Consider the following 21,545-nt stretch of genomic DNA (forward strand, 5'->3'; position numbering starts at 1 on the left):
AATTGAATTCAATTCAACTTTATTAGAACCCATAAATTTCTTCCTAAATCATTTTTGTGCTTATCACATGCCATGGAATGGTCTCAATAAATGGAAAAATGTTCAAAGTTCTTTTTTTAATTCATGGTTTTTGAATAATTAAATGTCACGTAAAAACAAATACAAAATCTTTTTTTATTCTTTTAAAAAGTTATTTGGTCCCTTAATACTTTGGCTCTTTCATTCTTGTCTGCTGATTAGGAATATTGCCAGCTTTTTATTAGTGACCAGTAGACTACTCTTTCAAGCAAAAAAATTAATTTGATTGAATTGCTTCGTCCCGATCTCCGGAAATCTCCGACGAAATCCGTGGCTTTCCGAGGAAGGCCGATGAAATCTTGTTATTGTTATGGAGGTGGAATTATTATTCGGACGAAAATAATGCCCCAAATCGGCCTTTTAGATATCGAAATGCGACCCGACTTTACGTCGAAATGAATATCTAAACATTGATCTTCACGTTTAACGCACGCAATCGCGAATAAACGCGCGATTAATCCTGCAATTGGCTTCAGGAAATAGGCGAGTTGTCACTCACTTTTTTTTCGATATTAACACTTTGAACTACGTTTCAATTACCTGGAAATCAGCTGTCTTTGTTCACTAACTAGTGCAGTACGGTGTGCAGTTGTTTTCGTCAGGTGTGAGAAATGGATTTCATGTTCGACTGGGAAGCTGAAGGTGATCGGTTCTCGTTCGAAGACAGCGACCGATTTGAAGAAGATTCACTATGTTCGTGGATCAGCGAACCAGAAAGTCTTTGTAACAATTGGCGCGGTTGGAGAAAAAATGGTGGTGGCGGAGGCCAACAGGGCCAGTCTCATGCTAGAGGTATTTAATTTGTTAATTTACACCATGCTTTTATCAATATTAAGCCTAATTTAGTGGATTTTACATTTTTTGCAGCAGTTTGTTCATTGTTGCATGACCTCATTATGATGTGTGACAAGTTTTGTCTTACTATTTGAATTAAACAACAGTGATAAATAAAAGTTATTATATATTTTTTAATCTGCGATGTTTAAAATCCACCCAAAAATTCTAGAAGTCTGAAAATTTATTTTATGATTTTTTTCTAGTTTACAGAAAGTTTAATCTTGTCGAATTGTTGTCAAAGAGCGTTGACAAATTTTTTCTGTATTTATTCCAGAGGGTCGTGTAACGTCATTGGTTGAACTTGCTGCACAAGCTGTCGCTCAGTATATCCCATTCGAAGTGGTCGAACATTTCTATCCACCAATTCCTGAACAATTGCAACTGCGAATCGCTTTCTGGAGCTTCCCGGAAAATGAAGAAGATATCAGGTATATCTTTACTCTGGTTCTTCATGATCCATCCTTTTAGTTCATTTGATTAATTAGTTGCATTAACCCCATGGTCCTGTTTTCTTAATTTGTTTAAACTTTGGAATTAGGTATTAACTCTGCTATTAATTATTATCTTCAATTGACTTAAACTAATGGTTAAAGTTAAATCTGGTTTTTATAAAAAGTATCTCGGGCTCTTTTTAGTAAGTGTCTTCATTTGGTATTGGTATTTTTCAAATAGGCCTACATTTGTGTTAACTTTCACACATCAATGAGCACTTCACCAACTATCATTTTCATTAAAATCAGGGCAGATAAGATCTTAATCACTGTTCTTTAGCGTGTTCAATGTTCTGAATCCTTTTGCAATGATTGAACCTTTTTATGAATTTTTTGTACTCGTCATTTCAGGCTTTATTCATGTCTGGCCAATGGAAGCGCTGATGAATTCCACAAAGGAGAACATTTGTACAATAATAAATCTGTAAAAGATGTCCTTCAAATCGGTAAGTTTTCCTTCAATACGCCGAAATCACTTAGTGCCAGTTTTAAATTCAACCCCAGTCTTAGTTTCAACAAAGTAGCGGTGGCCTTGACCTGGAAAACTCAGGGAATCAGAAAAATCTAGAAGAAAAAATCTGAAAAACTTGACAAATTTTACCAAAAACTTGGAAACTGGAGGAATTCCCATAATACTATTGACCATGTGTTTCTTCATCAATACGATATTCAACTAAAAATGAATAAATTGCAACATTTTTAACCTAGAAATTTCTCTGATTCACTCAGGGAATTTTGTGATCACGTGGAAAAATCAGGGATATTTAAGGGCGATTTATAAATGGGCGGAAAGTGGCCAACCTGAAATTTAAATCATAAATCCATTGAGGATGAGATGTTATATCATGGATAATGCCATCGCTTAATTTACCTAATCCCCTCTTGAACCCCAGGGCCACTAATAATAATAATTAGTAATAATGATTATTTAGCCTATAATCCATATAAAATATGCTCATTAGCTTTACATCATATATAAAAAGCGAACATAGAAACAGCGAAAACTAAAACTGGTTTGATGAAAAGCTTTGATGAACAAATGGGTTTTGAGATTAGATTTAACGACATCGATTGAAGGACTAGATTTAATTGGACTAGGTGAATTATTACTGGGGCAGAGTTTGCAAAGGCTCTGTGCCCAGCTGAGACACTACTCAAAATGGTCTATTCTGATTTTCAGGATTCCACCTGAGTGGAACAGTAACTCCTGCTCAAGCCTATGCACCATCGAAAGGCACGTTCAATGTAGCAGTAGTGTTCGATAGACGTCGTATAACCTCATGTACATGTACATGTAACGGAACAGCCTCTTGGTGCGCTCATGTTGTAGCATTGTGTCTTCATAGGATCATTCAGGTAATTCATATTACATCAATCAGAGAAATACAAGCGAACGGGAAGGTCGACTCCTCAAAAATCCGCTAGGCACTGCTAGTAATCTTGTGTTTTGTTCAGCGCCCTCACCTGTGGCGATAAGCAATAGATTTTGTAGACGGGTTGACAGTCTCTTTTCTTAATTTAGCGTTTTTCATTGATTTGTTTAATTCTCAATACCAAATCTTGAAAAACAGTAATGTTCAATGCTCGTAGTGATTAATCTAATCGAAAATCTTTCCGAGAACCTATTGTTTATCGCCACCGGTGAAGGCGCTGATCAATTTCGAAGATAGCTAAGGCAAATGTATAGTGACGTCACGGATTGGACTTCCCTTTCGCTTATAGTTCTATGCATCAATTCACAACGAAAATAGTATCTTTTCCTAGAGCCTACATTTTAGGGTCAAGAGTTAAAACTTTTGAATATGAAATGATCTTAATGGTACACGTGTATAAGAATCAAATGTGACTGATCAAGGTTTCATCGGCCAGAGGCAATTGATTCTTGGCGGTCTGAAATATCCATCAGGGTTCATGGTTTCAAATCCTGGAAATGCTGGTATTGATGAAAGATGCTCGTTGCTTGAATTACGTTGAACAATGTGTGCGTATATATGATTTATTTTTCCAGGCTACGTCAGTGTGCCTTCGTGCTCCGGTATCAGAATCATTATCCCGTCTTCATCGAGATCAGCTTCAGAAATTTGCTCAGTATCTCATCAGTGAATTACCACAACAGGTCAGTTCGATTCCCGATCTTATATTCAATCTGGTCCACCGGGAAATACGGTTTACCGTCGTTTGAATATACATGTAATGGTACTGGGTCCTCAAGAATCGAATCCATAAATGATGGAAACCATTGCAACTAGATACAATATATGTGAGAATTGTTGAATATGTCTGAATTTACTAGAGCCAGTTCCTCAATCATAAAGGCACTTAGTAAAGCCACAGTGGCGGATCCAGAGGGCAGTTGAAACCCCCTTTCTGGCCAAGTGCCCTTTTGAAAATCCGCTTGATATAGGCTTCATATCCCCTGTACTGATCTCGATCTTATGTGCACTAAAATTGGATAAAATGTCTCAAATTTTTAAAAGCCTGACCCCCTGCAGGCACTTCGCACCTTTGGCTCTCGTCGCAGCTAAAAAAGTATAAGGTGAACCCCCCTTTCTTCCAGCCTGGATCCAGCCCCTGTAAGCCATTGTGGTAATATCTAAGGTGATAAGATCATTATTGAATTAAATCCAGTTTGGCTCTATTTTTCCAAAATATAAACTCTGTCTTAGATATAGCTTTGACTGCTATTTCAACTGGCTCAAGGTTTTGCATCGAGGTGGTATGAATGTTCGGAATTTCAGTTCAGCTTCAAAACTAATGTTTTTTTTGCATAGCGCATAGTTACCCACTTGAAATCAATGCTGTAAACTGTTGAAATGAATCTCTATCAGGTCACATGAAAAAAAAATTGTTTTTGTAAATGTTGGTTTTGAATTTGGAGCAAGGGGAATCCTCTCCGATATCAAATAGCCGGTTTAATCGATTCATATGCATTCGTACCTAGGTGTTTTAAGATGAGTCATCACATTTTTATGCACATTCAGCTCATCTGTGATATTAGAATTTGCTAGAAATTCATTTTCAAGATCGCTTGTCATTGAGCCACACGCGCGCACCACACATAAATTCAAGCAGTTATTTCGATGTTTTTAGATCAATAAATACCTTACTATGCAATACTAACATCTACCGTCATAGATATAAGACTCGTGTATAGATTTGTATATGCCCTACGGGTAAAGATCTTCACGCTACTGTGTAATGTAATCGAAAAGGAAATTTTGCTGAGCTGATCACAAACGTGTTGTTGTTTCGAGCTTCGAACTGAGCAACGATGATGATGATTCCCGGCGCGAACGAATCTAACCCCCCTAGGACTGGGAGTAGCAGCATTCTCTAATACCAGTACATTGATTCGGTCTAATAGATCGGTAGTTGACATCTAACCCGCTCGATATAAATAATAATGACGGCGTTACTACGGGGCACGCTAGATTGTCGTTCGGTTCGATCGATATCCGGCCCTTCGGTTGTGGCTACCGGGGGTTAACGTCGGTATCACGATTCTTTTGATTCGGTCTATCGGAGGGAATTGGAATTTCTATCAAAGGTATAAGATTTGAAATAAGTTTTGTAGCGCTCATCTAGATCTTATAGTGGTTTTACTTACAAATATTTGTCATTTGCAGACTTTGAGGGAATGCTGGATGCCAAGAGGCTGCAACAAACCCAAGTTTTTAATTCATTGGTTAATTGAATGTATAGATTCAACCAGCAGAGCTTTTTGATAAACCCAATTGCTCAATAAAGAAAATGTTGCAACCATGTTTTTACGTGCTTAGTTTAAGAACAATTGTGTACTTTTACCTTTGCCTAAAAAATGTTTTAGATAAAAAATTAGACCCCAATTTAAAAGAATAGAATCGTACTTATACGTCTTGATAGCAGTTTTGTCCGCCGAAGACTTTTAAGGCGGCCTTAAAAATTCCAATATCAATATGATACCTCTGGGAAGAAAAGTATTTATTAGCGCCGGTGGCAAAAACAGTCTAAATTCATTTGATTAATGGTGAAAAGCGCTACACAGGTTGAGAGTATAGTTCCACTGCATCGTTTCAAACTCATAAATTATTTCATAGCAGACGGTTTTATTTGTCTCTATATGAGAAAACCTATACATGTATGCCCCTCTCTGTAATAAGAGGGACAATTACATTATATGCAAATATAATTTGTTGCTATTTGGAAATGTTGAAACGTTTTCCTTTGTTCCCATGTTTTCTAGCTTCAATTTGTCACTAGAAGTACTGGGTGGTGCACTGAGCTGGAAATCTCAGGGAATCCGAAACAAATCTAGAAAAAGTCAGGGAAAACTCAAGAGAATTTGACAAATTTTATTTTTATAAAACCTCAGGGAACTTGGATATTCTATTTTCTTTGTCAATATGCGGTTCATGCAAAATTTCTCGGATTTACTCGAGGAATTTTGTCTTATAACATGGAAAACTCAAGGAATTTGTAATTTGGCAGAATGTGGCCACCCTGTAGCTGTACTAGACTTGCAAAATTAATGAGTGAATTTCAAAAAAATTAATGTACCGGTATCTTTGAATTGAAAAAAAAATGTTTCATTTTCTATTTTTCTAGATCCTTCCAACTGCTCAGCGATTATTAGATGAACTTCTATCTTCCCAACAAAATGCTATTAACACAGTTTGCGGAGCACCAGGTACTGTACCGTATAAACCTGACACCCGAGTGTCCAACAATTATGTTGAGTGCTTATTTAAATGACAAACATTTCTATGATGCGCTGAAAAAAATAATTTCAAGGCTCATAATAATCAATCGACTCTGACGACAGCACTACCGGGGCTAATGAGGATACGCTAATGCAAAGCTAGTCTTCCATATTGCGTTGCAATTGATTGAAAATTAATGTCAATCAAAAAAAGAGCTTTACCTGTGTATGACTTGTTCATGAAATACTGAGTAAAAAGTTAAATTCTTATGATTTTGATCATCAAGTAATACAACAATAACATATCTGGCAGAACGAGTCCCCAATAAAATGTAAGGAAAATGTTTATTCAGTGATGATGATATTGTTACAGATCCGACTGCTGGTCCGTCTGCTAGCGAACAGACGTGTTGGTGTCTCGATGAGGAAACCCTTCACGAAAATATCAAGAAAACACTCATTAAGTTCTGCGTACCGTCGCCGATAGTTTTCAGGTAAAAAAAAAGCACAAAAACCGTGATATGTTCATATCTATTCTTATGTGTATTTTTTTGTAACAAGAAAACTAATTCTATAGTTTATTGACGTCTTGTAAAATAACACATTGCTTGATATTGTCAGCAATGAATCATCAGAGAATCGCTACGTTCTATAGAATAAAAAAGGGCCAATAAAGCTACATGTATTTCGTTTTTGAATATATTCAACATTGAATTATATTGAATTGACCGACAAACAGTCTAGCCCCAATATTGATTGCTAGTGCACATCCACTCACCCAATATCCTATCCACCATATCCTATATTTATTATTAAAAACTCATAAGACAGAAGATGAAATTGATGATGTAGTGCACATTGACTCTCAGAGAAACCCATAATTATAGCCTAATGCAGAGTAGATATAGAAACATTTTTGTAAAGGTTTTTACAACGCAAAAAAGAATTAATCTAGAAAAAGTTTGTACCTTCCAAAATGACTTGAGGAAGCCATCTTATTTTATATACCTGTAGATTGTATTCCATATTGAATATTTCATTAGAACTTAATTGACTTATTAATACATTTCAGCGATGTGAACTATCTATCATCGACAGCGCCCCCTGCTGCTTCAGAATGGCAGAGTCTGCTGCGTCCGCTCCGCGGCCGCGAACCGGAGGGCATGTGGAACCTGTTGTCGATCATACGCGAGTTGTTCCGTCGCCGCGACAGCAACGCCATTCCGCTGCTCGAAATCCTCACCGACGAGGTGTTATCGTGCGAACAACTTTTGCTGTGGTGGTTCAACACGAAAATCTCCGCCGCGCACAATTCGTCGAGCGGCCACAACAACCGTAACAGCAACAACGGCACGAGTTCGTCGCAGCACGCCGCGTCGAGTTTATGCGACGAGATCGTTAGTTTATGGCGTCTGGCGGCGTTGAATCCGGCGTTGTCGCCGATTCAACGCGACGACCTGGTCGTCATGCTCAAAGACTGGCATATCATCATCATCGACAAAGTTCGCAAGGCGAAAAACAACAGCATCCCGAACGGCGGCAACGCCGTCAAGAAATCCGACATCGAGATTTTCCCCGGGTTCAAGCCGTCGATCGAAGCGTGTCAACTCGACTGGTCGAATTACAAAATCGCCGGCGTTACGTACGTCGAGAAGACTTGGACACCCGTCTGTATGGGTCAAGATTCCGAGGGTCGCAAGCATAAATCGCGTAATCTAAGCGGGGGTGGCGATCTCGGCGGTACAGGGTTAATTACTCGCACGAGTAACAAGCCTGTCGACTCGACGCGTAAGTTACTAACTCAGGTCAATTCGACCGATACTCAAACCGACGGCGGACTGAGTTCGAGTTCGGAAGGATTTTGCGAGAATTTCAAAGATTACAAAGCGGATGCTTCTTCGACCGCCGCGGGACAACGGCGAGATTCCGATTCGAGTTTTGTCGATGAAGCCACCGGCGGCGATGACAAAAATAAAAATTCATCTGAAACGCAGCCGAAAGTGAGTTCGGTAGTCGTTTCGGTCGGTCGCGGTGACACGACGACGGGACTGGTCGCGACAGTCGCGTCGAGCGATGCCGACACGCAGGCCTCAGGCGCGGTCGGTCCGGCCGTCGCAGTCGTCGTAGCGAATACATCTCCGAAAAAGAACACGTCTTCCGGTCACGGCGGCGCCGCTGCGGATAACTCGGAGTCGCAACAATCGAGCGACGAGTACCAGGTTTATTATTACGACCCGAAGGCGAAACTCGGCGCGGATTCCGGCGACAAGAAGAAAAAGAGCGACGAGCCGAATTATTTCGCCGGAATTAAGCGAATGGAAAACAAACAAGAGGTCGGTTTACGAATTATTGGGAAATAGTTAATTGAATCGAATTGGAACTTATTATGACAAAAGAAAAGCACAGATAAGAATTACAAGTACTCAAATATAGATTAATATAGATAAATTTACAAAAATGTGTCAAGGATTTATGATCAGAAAAATCTACAAATTGGGAAAACTCAAGGAATTTGACAAATTTTCCCAAATCCTGGAAAACTTGGAATTTGGATATTTTATGACCACATGTTTCTTTGTCACACATGACTCAATGAAAAATGAGTGAATTGAAACATTTCACAAACTTAGAAATTTCTCTAATTCACTCAGTGAATTTTGTTTTATCACCTGAAAAAAACAGGGAAGGCTTTGCTTTGTAAATGGATGGAAAGTGGCCACCCTGCATATAAAGTGTAGAAAGAATCCTCATATTAAGGAAGGTTTCGATAAAGATTAAGGTTTCTTCAGGTGTTAAACATTTGGTTGATGATTTCAGATTTTGTTTGCTCGCGCAGAAGCTTTACACGCTCACGGACATACGAGAGAAGCATGTCGACTCGCTCAACAGTTAGCTGAAGAAATGCTAGCGAATCCACCAGATCTCACTATTGAACCTCTACCCAGTACTGGCAAAAGTATGCGCGCTTCTAAAAATTTGCACCCTGAAACCAAGTTCATTAGCCTAATTTAAGCATCATGCGTTTCTTTGTATTTCTTTTTTGTAGGTAAGAAAAAGAAACATCAGAACAATACGAGTTCGTTTGCCAGCACGACTTTGGCAAAAGCAGCGTTTTTGTGCAACGTTCTTCTCGAAGACCCTGATTGCCATCATCTGGCGTTTAAAGTTGGAATGTTCGGACTTGAAATGCCGAGACAACCGGCGTCGAGCAAAGCTCTTGAGGTACGTAAGGGAGTGTAAACTAGGTTTTATTATGAATACCGGGTAATCAATTGCTGAAAACTTTTTTATGGTGTTGATGTATTTGTTAATTATAGTGAGCAAATAATGAATGTTTGACTTACTGTAACAACAAAAAAATATCTGGAAAATGTAGTTGAGATTGGCTTGGACATTATCTCAACATAGATATATTCAAATGAAATAAAGGGTAAAACATAAAAGATTTTCACATTCCTAACCAAATTTTTGTTTGCATAGGTAAAATTGGCAAATCAAGAAGCCGAACTTACTATCTTATTGAAGAAGATTCCATTGGGTCTGGCGGAGTTGAACGTAATCCGAGAACGAGCTGAACAGCTACGAGATGGTAAACTACGCTCGCGGGGCGAAGCTCTTCTACCCCTGACTCTGGCTAGTTTTATATTCGATTCGCTATGTTTGCCAGGTTAGTGTATCTTAATTTAGTCCCTCAACAGGTATTGAAGAATCTTACTGAAGCCATCATCAGATGGAGGAAATTTTACCTGTTCCACTTAATCTGCCAGCTGAGGTGAATCTACAGATTATTCGCGCAATATAGATCACATTCTGTATAATGGTTGATAATCTATTGCAGCAAATCCAGTTACGAACTCAAATAGTCGTCCGCCTAGTCGTAGTGTTCAGATCACTGCTAGACTCACCACTGATGAAAAGCTCGGTTTTGAGGCTGCAGTCGCTGCTTTAGGTAAGTTCAAATGGTTTTGATTAGAATCGGGCATCGGGCTTGGTTCCACATACCAGATTTGGCTTTAAAAATGAGTTTTAACTTGAAGAAACCACTAACCTTGGTTATAAGATTATTGTTGGTCTCGTCTTATGATTCTCAATCGTCAAACCATCGCCTGAATAAAGCAGAAATAATATTTGACATTTCAGGATTGAAGGCCAATGTATCAGAGGCTGATCATCCTCTGCTGTGTGAGGGCACTAGACGTCAGAGAGGTGAACTGGCTATTGCTATGTTGTTCCATTACAAAGACGACCAACCAAAACTTTCCAAGGTATGAAACACGATCTGGTTCGATCATAATACCAATCAGAATTATCAAATGATTCGGTATTCAATTAAATAATTCATTTTCTTCGCTTGAAGATCATGGATAAAGTTTTGGACCCGGAAATTCATCAGCTCTACAAAGCGCAGGCAGCGAGTTTGATACGTAGTTATATGATGGGAGCCAGACCGAGTCAGGTTCACCAGGACAACCATCACCACGGTAATAGTAACAATAGCCATACTACAGCGGCGACTGTCAGCATCGAAACCGGTATTCGTAAGGAGCATAAAATTGAAACGGCGAAAACTGAAGCTGAAAACCAGTCAAATACGACTACTGATTCTCGGTAAGTATGCTTTCTAAACGACCCCTTGATTCCTTAAAACCTTCTAAATGGACAATGCTTTTAAAAGTGTGTGAAACTCTTTTAATTTATCAAAATGCCTGAAGCTCCTTCAATTTTGAGAAATAGGTGATTAGAAATTTTGTCTAGTTTGTAGTTGTATAGTAAACTATACCTAAATTGGTACAGTTGGGATTTGTTTTTACCCTATTGGGCGGTTACCAAATTAGAAACCAAGTTAAGGTAGTCTTGAGGATAAAAATTTGCTCGCCGTACAAAACCCCGAAATTAATTGTTTACCGAGATAAACAGTACCAATTTAGGAGGGGTCTACAGTAATTGCAATGCAGACACTTCCTCGAAATTTGAAACTTTCTAATGTATTTCAAACATGTTTATTTTAGTTCGAAGGCTGCTGAATTGTCCGCTTGTCAGAATACTGCCACGCCTGGTTCGAATTGGCAGACGGTCACTGTTACGAACGGCGTCCAAAATCTAGAATACCTGAATTTAGAGCAGAAATTCACTCAATTGAGCACCCACGCTACCAACGGTGGAGCGCGTCCTAAAGCTACATCAGGAATCTACAACAGGTAGTATATACAAAATCTGTCCCCAGGGTATGGAGAAAAATGTGTTTGTATTGTGATTAATTGAGATATCTTCTATTTTTGTAGCAATAGGGACACGGATAGTTCAGCTTTGGAAGATGACGGTGAAGGTAGTGGGGACTATAAAGCTTGGGAGGCCAAGTTCAGATGTACAAATCTAAAAACATTCAAGAAATCATCCGGAGGTGAGTTCACTTAATAGTTATTTCTAATACGGTACAGCTTAGAATTACTTACTCTCGATCGGAACATGTTTGAAAGGATAGGATATTTATTTTTTTAAGTGCACTATATAATTATGAAGGATCCAGTGTTGTCTAGCCGGCTGTACTTAGTACAAAGGCACTGAACCCTGTGCATGGTGCAAACGGGTGCAAGATGCATGAACAATTGATGATAAAGCCGATGAAACAATGTACACTGTTCATGATTTGATTTATTTACAAACACTAATCAATTTGTATTTTAAACATGAACAAAATTACGAGAATTGTTAATCGATTTTTAGTTAGTTTTTTGTTGAACTGTAATGCTAGGTGTTTGGGTATATTATCGTTGCTTTATCGTGAAACTGTATTGTCTATTTCCAGGAATGGCCAGCATCGACAGCAGCGCGCCGGAGACGACGTCTAGCGACAATTCACCGACGCTTGTTCGTCGTAATAAAAGCAAACACCAGGGTCCGGGAAGCGATTGTAGCAGTAGCGGTAAGAGTAGCGATTCACTCGGCTCGAGCAGCTCGGGCGATAAGGGCGCCGCTAGTAAAATACGAGATAACGAAAGCCCGATCGGGCCGTTCGTGACCGGTCGAATGAACGTGCTCGATCCACGCACGCCGGGTATGGCCTGTCTGAAAGGTGGAAGGTATGTATCGGTCGGGACCCTGGGGCAAATGACCGATTCCTATAAATGAGCTTATCTCCTCAGTCCTGAGCTAGGTCTGGTCAGTGTCTTAGTCTTAATGTAACTGGATCCAGTTTTCCTAGAGCTAATATTTAGTAACGAACTGACATTTGGTTGCTTAAGTCTGTAAACAGTCAATAAATCATGATAAGAAAGGTTTAAACACCAACCCTTTGAAACCCGCCCAAGTTGAATTTGTAATAGTAATTCAATTCCTATAGCGCCCTTTCTCTAAGTGGTACGATGTTCAAAGCTGCTTTCCATTGAATTGGTATTATTACGTATTATTAAACTCTTAACCACGTATCAGTCATCAGGCCAGGTACCCATTTACTACTCGAGTAAACCCATGACCTGGAGTTGAACGCTCTAACCACTCATTCATACCGCCTTATATCACTGCTATTTGTCATCTATTCCAGACATAAGAATAAGAATCGAATGCCGACGATCCCGAATCAGCCGAGCGAGGCACTCGCTCATTTCATGTTCGAATTGGCTAAAACTGTTCTGACTAAAGCCGGCGGAAACAGTTCGACGTCATTGTTTACCCAACCGTCGAACAATAACGCTCCTAGTGGACCACATAGGAACTTACATCTGTGCGCATTCCAAATCGGACTGTACGCATTGGGTATACATAATTGTGTATCTCCGAACTGGTTATCACGTACTTACTCGTCTCATGTGTCCTGGATTACTGGTGAGTATTCATGAACCTGTTGTGATGAATATTTAACGCAACAGGGTTTACTGTTGACAATGAGCTCATTTTGAAAAATCTGAACTTGGTGTTCAACTGTTTTATCCATTCAACTGTTTTATCCATTTTTATCCAGTCAATTTATATATTGTTTGAATCTGTTTGACCTTAAAAATGACGTCTTTTTTATAGGTCAAGCGATGGAGATAGGCAGCGCGGCTGTCAATATTTTAATCGATACCTGGGAGGGGCATCTGACTCCGCCGGAAGCTGCTAACCTAGCCGACCGCGCTTCGCGAGGGCGCGATCCGAACATGGTTCGAGTCGCCGCCGAACTAGCGTTGGCGTGTTTACCGAACGCTTCGTCGTTGAATCCGAACGAGATCCAGCGAGCTTTAATTCAGTGTAAAGAGCAGAGTCAACAGATGCTCGAACGCGCGTGCCTCGCCGTCGAAAGCGCCGCGAAAGATGGCGGCGTTTACCCGGAGGTTTTATTCGACGTCGCTAGACGTTGGTACGAGCTGTACGAAGAGGCGAAACAGGGACACGCCGTCGCGACGCAATCGGACGTGCGCGGCGGACCGGTACCCGCGCACGTCGTCGAAGAGATGCAGGCGGTCGTGCCGGTCGCGTTGGACCGAAATAGTCCGCAGTCCGTTCTACAGATGGTTCCGTTCCAGCAGATTCCGACGTCGAGCGTCGGTCAGTCGACGCAGCAGGCGATCGTGCGCGGACAACATCCGCAAGCAGCGACCGTTACGATACCGTACACGATCCCTCAGGCGGCGCCGACTCATCAGATCTATCCGTACGCGTACAGCTACGTGCAGGTTCCGGCGTTCGGTCACCACCAGCCGACGCAGCCGACGCATATTCATCAGATTCCCGCTCAAGTTCACCCGGCGTACGTCGCGACGACGTACTCGTATCCGAACCAGGCGCAACATCACTTCACGAACATACAAAACATGCACGGCAGCAACGCGTCGATGTACCACCACGCGAACCACGCCGCCGCCGGTCACATTCGACCGGGCATGCCGACATTCGTGCACACCGGCCATACGGTTAATAATTTACAGCCGCCGAGAGTGTTAGCCGCTCAAGGACAGGTTCAAGGCGTTCCGAGTATCGAACACGTGGCCATAGATCATTCGCAGATCGAGTCTCAACATCAACAGGTTCGTTTTCGAACAGGGTGTGGGTGGGTCGTATAGTCATTCAAGTCGTATAGTCATCCATTTCCAAAATAAATCGGAAATGTGCGCATTTTCGCATTTTACCTAGATGCTTGATAGCTAGATTGCTTGTAAAATCAAATGGTTTTCGTCTACTGGTATGTCTAATGTATTTGACTGTGTTAATTGATTGGGTTCGTAGCAGATAAAGTCAGGTTAAACTAGGTACATGTCAGGGAATTTAACCAATTTAAATCAAAGATATGGTTTTATAGCTAGCAAATTACTTGTACCAGCTTGATAGTTAAAGTTTTGAGTTGAATTTGAATCAGATATTTTTCAAATGCAGTCAATCCATTGAAAATTAAAAAGAACAAACATTTGGACTAATCCTGACTTAACATATCAAACCTTAGTTTGTGTAGATAAATGAATTTGTGTACTTTTTTTAGGCTGCCGCGAACAGTCCACAGTCGGTTGGTCAACAATATCTACTAGCTACGTACAGAGTAGGTATGTTAGCGATGGAGACTTTAGCTCGACGAGTACACGATGACCGGCCACTGGCTAAATACGCTAGAAATCCACCGTACGGGGAAGACGTCAAGTGGGTACTATCGATAACTAAAAAACTAGGTAGGACCCGTTTAGAAAAAGTTCTCAAGAATCTGGCGATGGAATGCACTTGAAAGTAAAAGGTTAAATGTGATTTTCTTTTCTCCATTCCGATACAGGAACGAGTTATCTGTCGCAGTTTTGTGCTAGCGCCGTAAATGCCGTAGTCAGTCCGTTTATTCTTTACGAGATCACGATCGACGTCGCTCATTTCCTGGCCAGGAATAATCCTACACAGGTGTCGAATCAACTACGTTCACCGATTCTTAGTCCAGTCGTACAGAAGTGTCTGCAAATGTGAGTTCTTTTATTTTCTTTTTAATGAGTAGGGGATGAAATGTACTTTTTCGAAACATGCAATCATAACTCAATGGGCTTGAATTTCTGGCCTGTAGTTAGATCGATTGCAATACAAATGATTAGACCAGAGATGCCAAGAAAGATGCACTGCATGAGGCTGAACAATTTTAGATTGGATCTCTTTGTGCCTGTGAAAGAGCAGGGTGGCCCCTTCACCTGGAAATCAAGGAAATATCACAGGGAATTTTCTTTTCTTAAAAGATATTATGGAAATTTGTTATGATTGCTAGATGGCATGTGAGATCAAACGGTTTTCGTCTTTGCCTTGCATATTTGACTGTGTTAATCGATTGGATTCTTAGCTGATCAAGTCAGGGAAAACAATGTGCATGTCAGGGAATAGTCTGGGGAAAAAGCAAGTCGACTAATAGTGGCCACCCTGAAGTGTTTTACGCTGTGAATCTAGAGAAATTTCTAGCTAGCAATTTTATCTAATCGATGTGGTCACTTTTCTTTGCAGGTTTGTTACGTGCAGTCACCAGCGTATCAGTCATATAACACAGGCAGATTACGACGATTTCGTCGGTATCGTTTGTAGCGCTCGCAACGCGTTCTGCATGACGCCCGGCGGCATGGTACAATTCAATGAACTGTTGCAGAGTCTTCGCCGTTCGAAGTTCTGCAAAAAGGATCTCTGGCAGAGAATCGTCAATGGCTTAGCGACCGGAAATATATCTTAACGCCGGCCACGTTTAGGCCAATATTTAGACACAGAAATGAACTTTACAATTTAGATTTAGAAAAGATTTGAAAGAAAAAAATCTTCGCCAGAAGAAAAATTTATAAAAACAAAACAAAAAACATTAAAACGAAAGATTATAATAATATATTTATTTCTAATTGATTTGATTGTAAAAACTTTTTTGAAATATCCAATGTTTTTATTATGCACCTATTGCCCCTTTTCCCTTAGAATGGTCTAGTCGGATGTCCATGTTATTTCATAAGTGGAAGTTACCATTTCGGGTGGGGTGAGGGCTTGACTGTCATCCGAAGTAGCAGTCTTTGTTATATCAAAAGAACTTTATATCTTTTTGAGCAATGAAATCATTACAGTAATGTAAAATGTTAGGAATAGAGACTTTTTTTTAAACATAAAAACAGACAAGCTTCTATTGTGTACATGAGATTAATTGGTAGGTCGCAAAAGCTCTCGAAATCTGCTGATAATTTATTTGAGAATCTATCCTGCATTGGGAGTGCGATAGATTATAATCAGGACAACCGCAAATCGGCGTGATGTCAGGATTTGAAATTTCCAGCAGATTGCGACCGGTTTTATCGCCTACGCAAAAAATAATATTACTACGCGTGACTTTTTGGACGAAGAATCGTTCTTCATCACCCCCGATCGCTAACAACTCTCAGGAATATAATATTAGAACAATAGCGTATGTCAGTAGTTAAAGTTGAAGTATATATATATATATATATATATATATATATATATATATATATATATATATATATATATATATATATATATATATATATATATATATATATATATATATATATATATATATATATATATATATATATATATATATATATATATATATATATATATATATATATCGGTATGTAGATTTAGTCAGCTTAATTTAATAGTTATTATGATATGATCTATAATCTTAATGTATAGTAAGTATGCAAGAAGAAAAGAGATATTTTTATGATTAGGATTAGTTTGATTTGCACGATTAAATTTTACACCCGATTTTGAAATATTGTACGTACGTGTTATTATAAGTTGATATATTCCAGAGTGGTTCTCTCTTGTGCATCGCTATTTCGCTACTGATTCATGCTATTTTCACTATTCGATGTTCATCTCTATTTTTCAAGATCTCTTTATCGCGTATAGAATGGAAGATATGTTAATGAATTATTATTCTATGATCAACGTAAAGTGAGTTGGAATGACGGTTGCACCTGTGCAACATGTTGAGTCCTTCCAGTCAGTTTAAGTAACTGTTGCGGGTTGGATCAGAATCAGAAAAAGTTAAAAAGATTTTACAAGTATCTGGAAAGTTAGGAGCAGTAGCAAAATTGGTAGTTTGATTATTTGATAGCTGGGCTGGTTTTGATGATGTGAAATTCTACTTAGTTGCACAATCAACCTTTGAGTCGGTGTTACCTAACACTTATTTGAAAACCAAAAATTCTCTTCATCCTTTTTAGTACACAGGCAAATTGTTGAATGAATTAACTTTTTGCTTGCTCAAAATCAAAATTAACCTACATTTGTATTTGTATATACATATACATTTTGCTGGTATATATTTTGACGTAATGACATATTCCTTCGTGAGTATCTGTGCGCGCATGCGTTTTTCGTGTTTAAAACTCTTTGAAATTCTATACACAAAAAAAGTAAACTAGATGAAAATATTCACTATTAGTAATGAACCATCCTGCCCATATACATGTGACATTAATGTTATTATTAGCCCATTCGGGGGAAGCCCCAGATGACTATTGCATTCACCTTTCATCCGTCCGTTCACTCGCGTAAGGAATCAAATTACTTGTACTTTGGCAAGTTTTCAACATGCTATTGGAATATATATTCTAATTTTCAATTTCGACCGGTACCTGTGCAAATATTTTGTGATCACAATCATTTGCAAAGTTGTAGCCCATGATGGTGGGGGGCAATGAAAATTGAAATTGTCAGATTGTCAAGCACTTCAGTACCGCTTCTCAAGTGGGTATGGTGTCTCTGGACCCCCTAGTTATTATTTGGATGAATATTAGAATTTGTTTGTGCGTTTGTAAACAAAACTACTATTTAAAAAAAAACTACCTACTTGCCTTCTGTACGTACTTTCAAACGTATAGACAAAAAAATAAAAACAAAACTTTTTATCTGCTTTAAAAACTACTGTTGGACTGTTGGAATAAGTCATCATCAGTGACATCTACATCATCACCATCATCATCATTATTGGCGCGATCTATATATCATCCTTATTATTATCATCATTATTATTATCATTATTATTATTATTATTATATTATGATGAATATTATTACGATTATATGACAGTTTTTACTAGTCAAAATTGTGTGTATTGTGTCATCTTCGTGAACTAAAAAAATACATATAACGATTGTTGTTGAAGAAAAAAAATCATTTCGAAATCAGTCTCTGTCAAACTTCATTCATTGTTGTTGTTGTTTATGTTATTGCATGTTTTTAAAGATCAAAATGTGCTCGTAACGATGCCCATTTTAATACGGGATTTTAGATTCGCAAATTGTGTGCGAATTTTTAACCATATGCGTACATATTATATTGCTCACTGTTGTAGCTTATGGTTTACTAAAGAAGTTTGTGGCGCCGTAAGCCGTGTAATCATAATTCATTCTTTGACTGTATGATTCGAAGTCCATCTCTGACTCTTATAAGTGATGTCACGCTTATAAGTAGTAGTCTCGGTCGGACTCATATGGGTAATAGTCATTATCTAAAATAGAGAATCCCACACTGATATGACGAAAGATGACGTCGGAAAAGTTTCCTCACAACCAATGATTTATCAATTCAACGTTTCGACTATAACCTCATCTTCAGGAATACTGAAGTCATTATCTTAAAGTATTAGATGACTTGTGGTGTGAAGACTATGGTTACAGAACTTTGTTCGACTCTATAGCGTACTGTGGTGTACTATGATATGTCTGGTTGCAACACTTACCGGTATTGCTTGAATAACAGTGGAATACTTACTTGATAATTTAAGAAAGGCTCTTGCTGATTGATAAAGCCGTGTTGGTTTTGATTGTAAGCATTTGATTACGGTGCACATTGATTTATTATTAGCATAAGGTAGATTTCTTCGATGAATGTACGGATTATTACCTATGTTCTTATAACAGACAAAATTGAATCATCACCAAATATATCAGGCTTCTTGTAGGTTTTGGAAAGCTATGGAAATTATGCTTTAATCTCTGTGACTAAGTAAAAACTATGGAAAATCGGAAAACGGTCTCAAAAAGAATTTCCCTTGCATTTTGAATTTTAGGCTTTATGGCTAATTGTCTTGCTCAGAATTTTGATAACAACAAGGATGTGTTACCATATCACATTGTTCACGGCCATAACACCTTTGAGAACAATCTTTATGGAAACACGTCAATGATATTTATTGATAATGAAACTGGCCAACCCGTAAGAACCCTGGTATGTTCTCGCTGAAGCTTATTGTCAAAGCACTATCATAGCTCTCATGAAGACCACAGATCAGCCGGGTACCTAAGAATTTTTCCTAAACCCAGGCCCAAAGAAATGAATTCAAACTCGAAATCATTTGACATAATGTTAGTTGCTGTTGACATTTTTCAACCAGATTAACATTTTAGTTCTGGTAAAACCCAGTATATGAAATGGAATATACCACAAAGGCCCACTGGTAAAATATCTCTAAATCAGCCACACACAAACATGCAGAATAGATTATATATGATAAAAACCCAGTTTGAACAAATTTGATAGCAAAATTTTATTATTCAAAAATTAAAAATTTGAAAGCAAAATTTAACTACTCAAAAATAAAAAACAGAGGGAACTTGACGATGATCTCAAGAGATAATTTGAATCGTTGAGTCCTCGGTTTTTAATTTTTGAATTATGAATATTACTTTAAAATTTGTCCATAGTGGGTGGTTTTTATCGTACATGTATATTCTACCAAGGTGTTTGTTGCGGAAAAACATCTGTAGTGGTGTGTAGACCCATTATCATCATCATCATATTACACGTTCTTGTCGCGTACATGCGCATGTGAGCCACATGTTGATAAACATGCGCGCGAGTCTCGTAGTATGATGTGTATATAGAGTTGTATAAGGGGGATATTGTATTATAGATTGTGTATGTAATAAAAAAAAACGATGCTTTTTGTAGTAATTTTACGTAGTGAATTGTGGTGTATCGTATGTTTGTGTGTGTTAGCGAGAAATTACACTTTCTCCGACACAAAATAGCAAATTGATGATGATAATAATTTTTAATATATGATATTAATGAGATAATAATGATTATTATGTTATGATTATTATCATTATTATCGACGATTATCATTTATTTCGAAATGCAAATTTTTGCTCATTATTTCATGTCGTGTACTAGATAATCAATAATCCGAAAATAACTGTTATCGATAATTATGATTATTAATTATTAATATTATCGGTATTAATATTAGTATATTATATAAATCAGTAGGCAGTATCGATATGTGAAATTATCGTATTTGACAGAAGAAAAGAAAACTTTTTATACAAATTTTCAATGATTCGTCGATATTCATTTATTCATGATATTAACTTGTTGATCCATATTTTTTGTTGAGATGAAATATCGGCCTTGACCTGTTAAGTCTAATTTCTCGGGCTGGAAATGATCAAATCGTTGCCAAAAATGTGTTTTTGCTTTGTGAAGAAATCATAACGAAGGAATCGTTGATAGATATACATATTGACTTAGCTGCTTTAGGTCATATCTTGTTTAAGTCTTAATTTAACGGTGTTTTAAAGATTTTTGAAAGTTTTTGCAAATTGTTGAAATTTTATTATATAGCCTTACTCAGCGATTAGAAAAACGTTTTGCTTGATATTACCAAAATATCCATTTCCTATTAGACTAAACAGGTCGATGGTCAATATTTTTTCTGTTGTTTCACTCATCATTATTATTATTATTATTATTATTATTATTATTATATTGTTGAGAATTCAAAGTTCATCCATTGATAGAATGTATAATTTTACACTAATATTGAATATAGATAAACGAAGAGGCTGTTTACAAAATGTTTAACGAAGATTTCTATTTTTTAAAAGAGATTTCATTGAAATGATGAGCTGTATTTCCAACCATTTCAGTAATCGATGTGTCATCTACCATCATGTGTTGTATGTCCAAAAAGTCTGTGTCTTTGAAAATACCTAATGTAGCCACAAGCCAGTTTCCGTTTATTTTCTCTGAAAGTTAGTAAGTACCGGGTTGTAGTGGTCATATCCGATTGTTTAGTTAAGATCTAACTGGATCCCCTGAACTGGAAACTGCGTAGTTTGAGCCAGTTATACGGTAGTCACATTAGTTTGACAACTCTGTCTATTTCAGTCGATCCATGTGCTGTGACAAGTTTCTCAGTTCGGGAATCGGTAATGATTGAGTTGGTTATTTGATTTTGTATCTGAAGACTCAGAATTTCTAAAAGTATCAATAGTTTAGGATCAATTATTATTTTTTTGAATACTGTTTGTCATTCCCTTGAAATGTTTGTAATAACGGCATGGTATTTTTTTGTGTCAATAATAATTTTTCGGCCATTGTGGGCAAACATTTTTCAGATGATGATGAACTTTGACCTTTTCACTGTCGAGTTGTTTCAGGATTTCGAAAAGCGGATAATATATTATGACATATTATCATGCCTTAGCTTGTTATTTTGCACACATTTTACTTTTTAG

At 38.1% G+C, this 21,545-nt stretch overlaps 1 protein-coding gene across 1 annotated transcript; it reads left to right on the top strand.

Annotated features, from left to right (window-relative positions):
• Window positions 1–689: 689 nt before the first annotated feature.
• Window positions 690–16,160, top strand: LOC141903162 (zinc finger SWIM domain-containing protein 8-like). Its single transcript, XM_074791176.1, is given in 22 exon segments — window positions 690–870; window positions 1,190–1,343; window positions 1,758–1,852; window positions 2,587–2,762; window positions 3,415–3,522; window positions 5,991–6,072; window positions 6,458–6,578; window positions 7,157–8,417; window positions 8,902–9,040; window positions 9,131–9,306; window positions 9,565–9,751; window positions 9,923–10,033; window positions 10,225–10,349; window positions 10,442–10,725; window positions 11,127–11,282; window positions 11,367–11,485; window positions 11,891–12,164; window positions 12,626–12,906; window positions 13,099–14,114; window positions 14,537–14,720; window positions 14,819–14,996; window positions 15,520–16,160. Coding segments are annotated over 22 exon segments (5,628 nt in total). The 3' UTR covers window positions 15,740–16,160.
• Window positions 16,161–21,545: the final 5,385 nt, after the last annotated feature.

Source organism: Tubulanus polymorphus, chromosome 4, assembly GCF_964204645.1.
Source record: "Tubulanus polymorphus chromosome 4, tnTubPoly1.2, whole genome shotgun sequence".
NCBI lineage: Eukaryota > Metazoa > Nemertea > Palaeonemertea > Tubulaniformes > Tubulanidae > Tubulanus > Tubulanus polymorphus.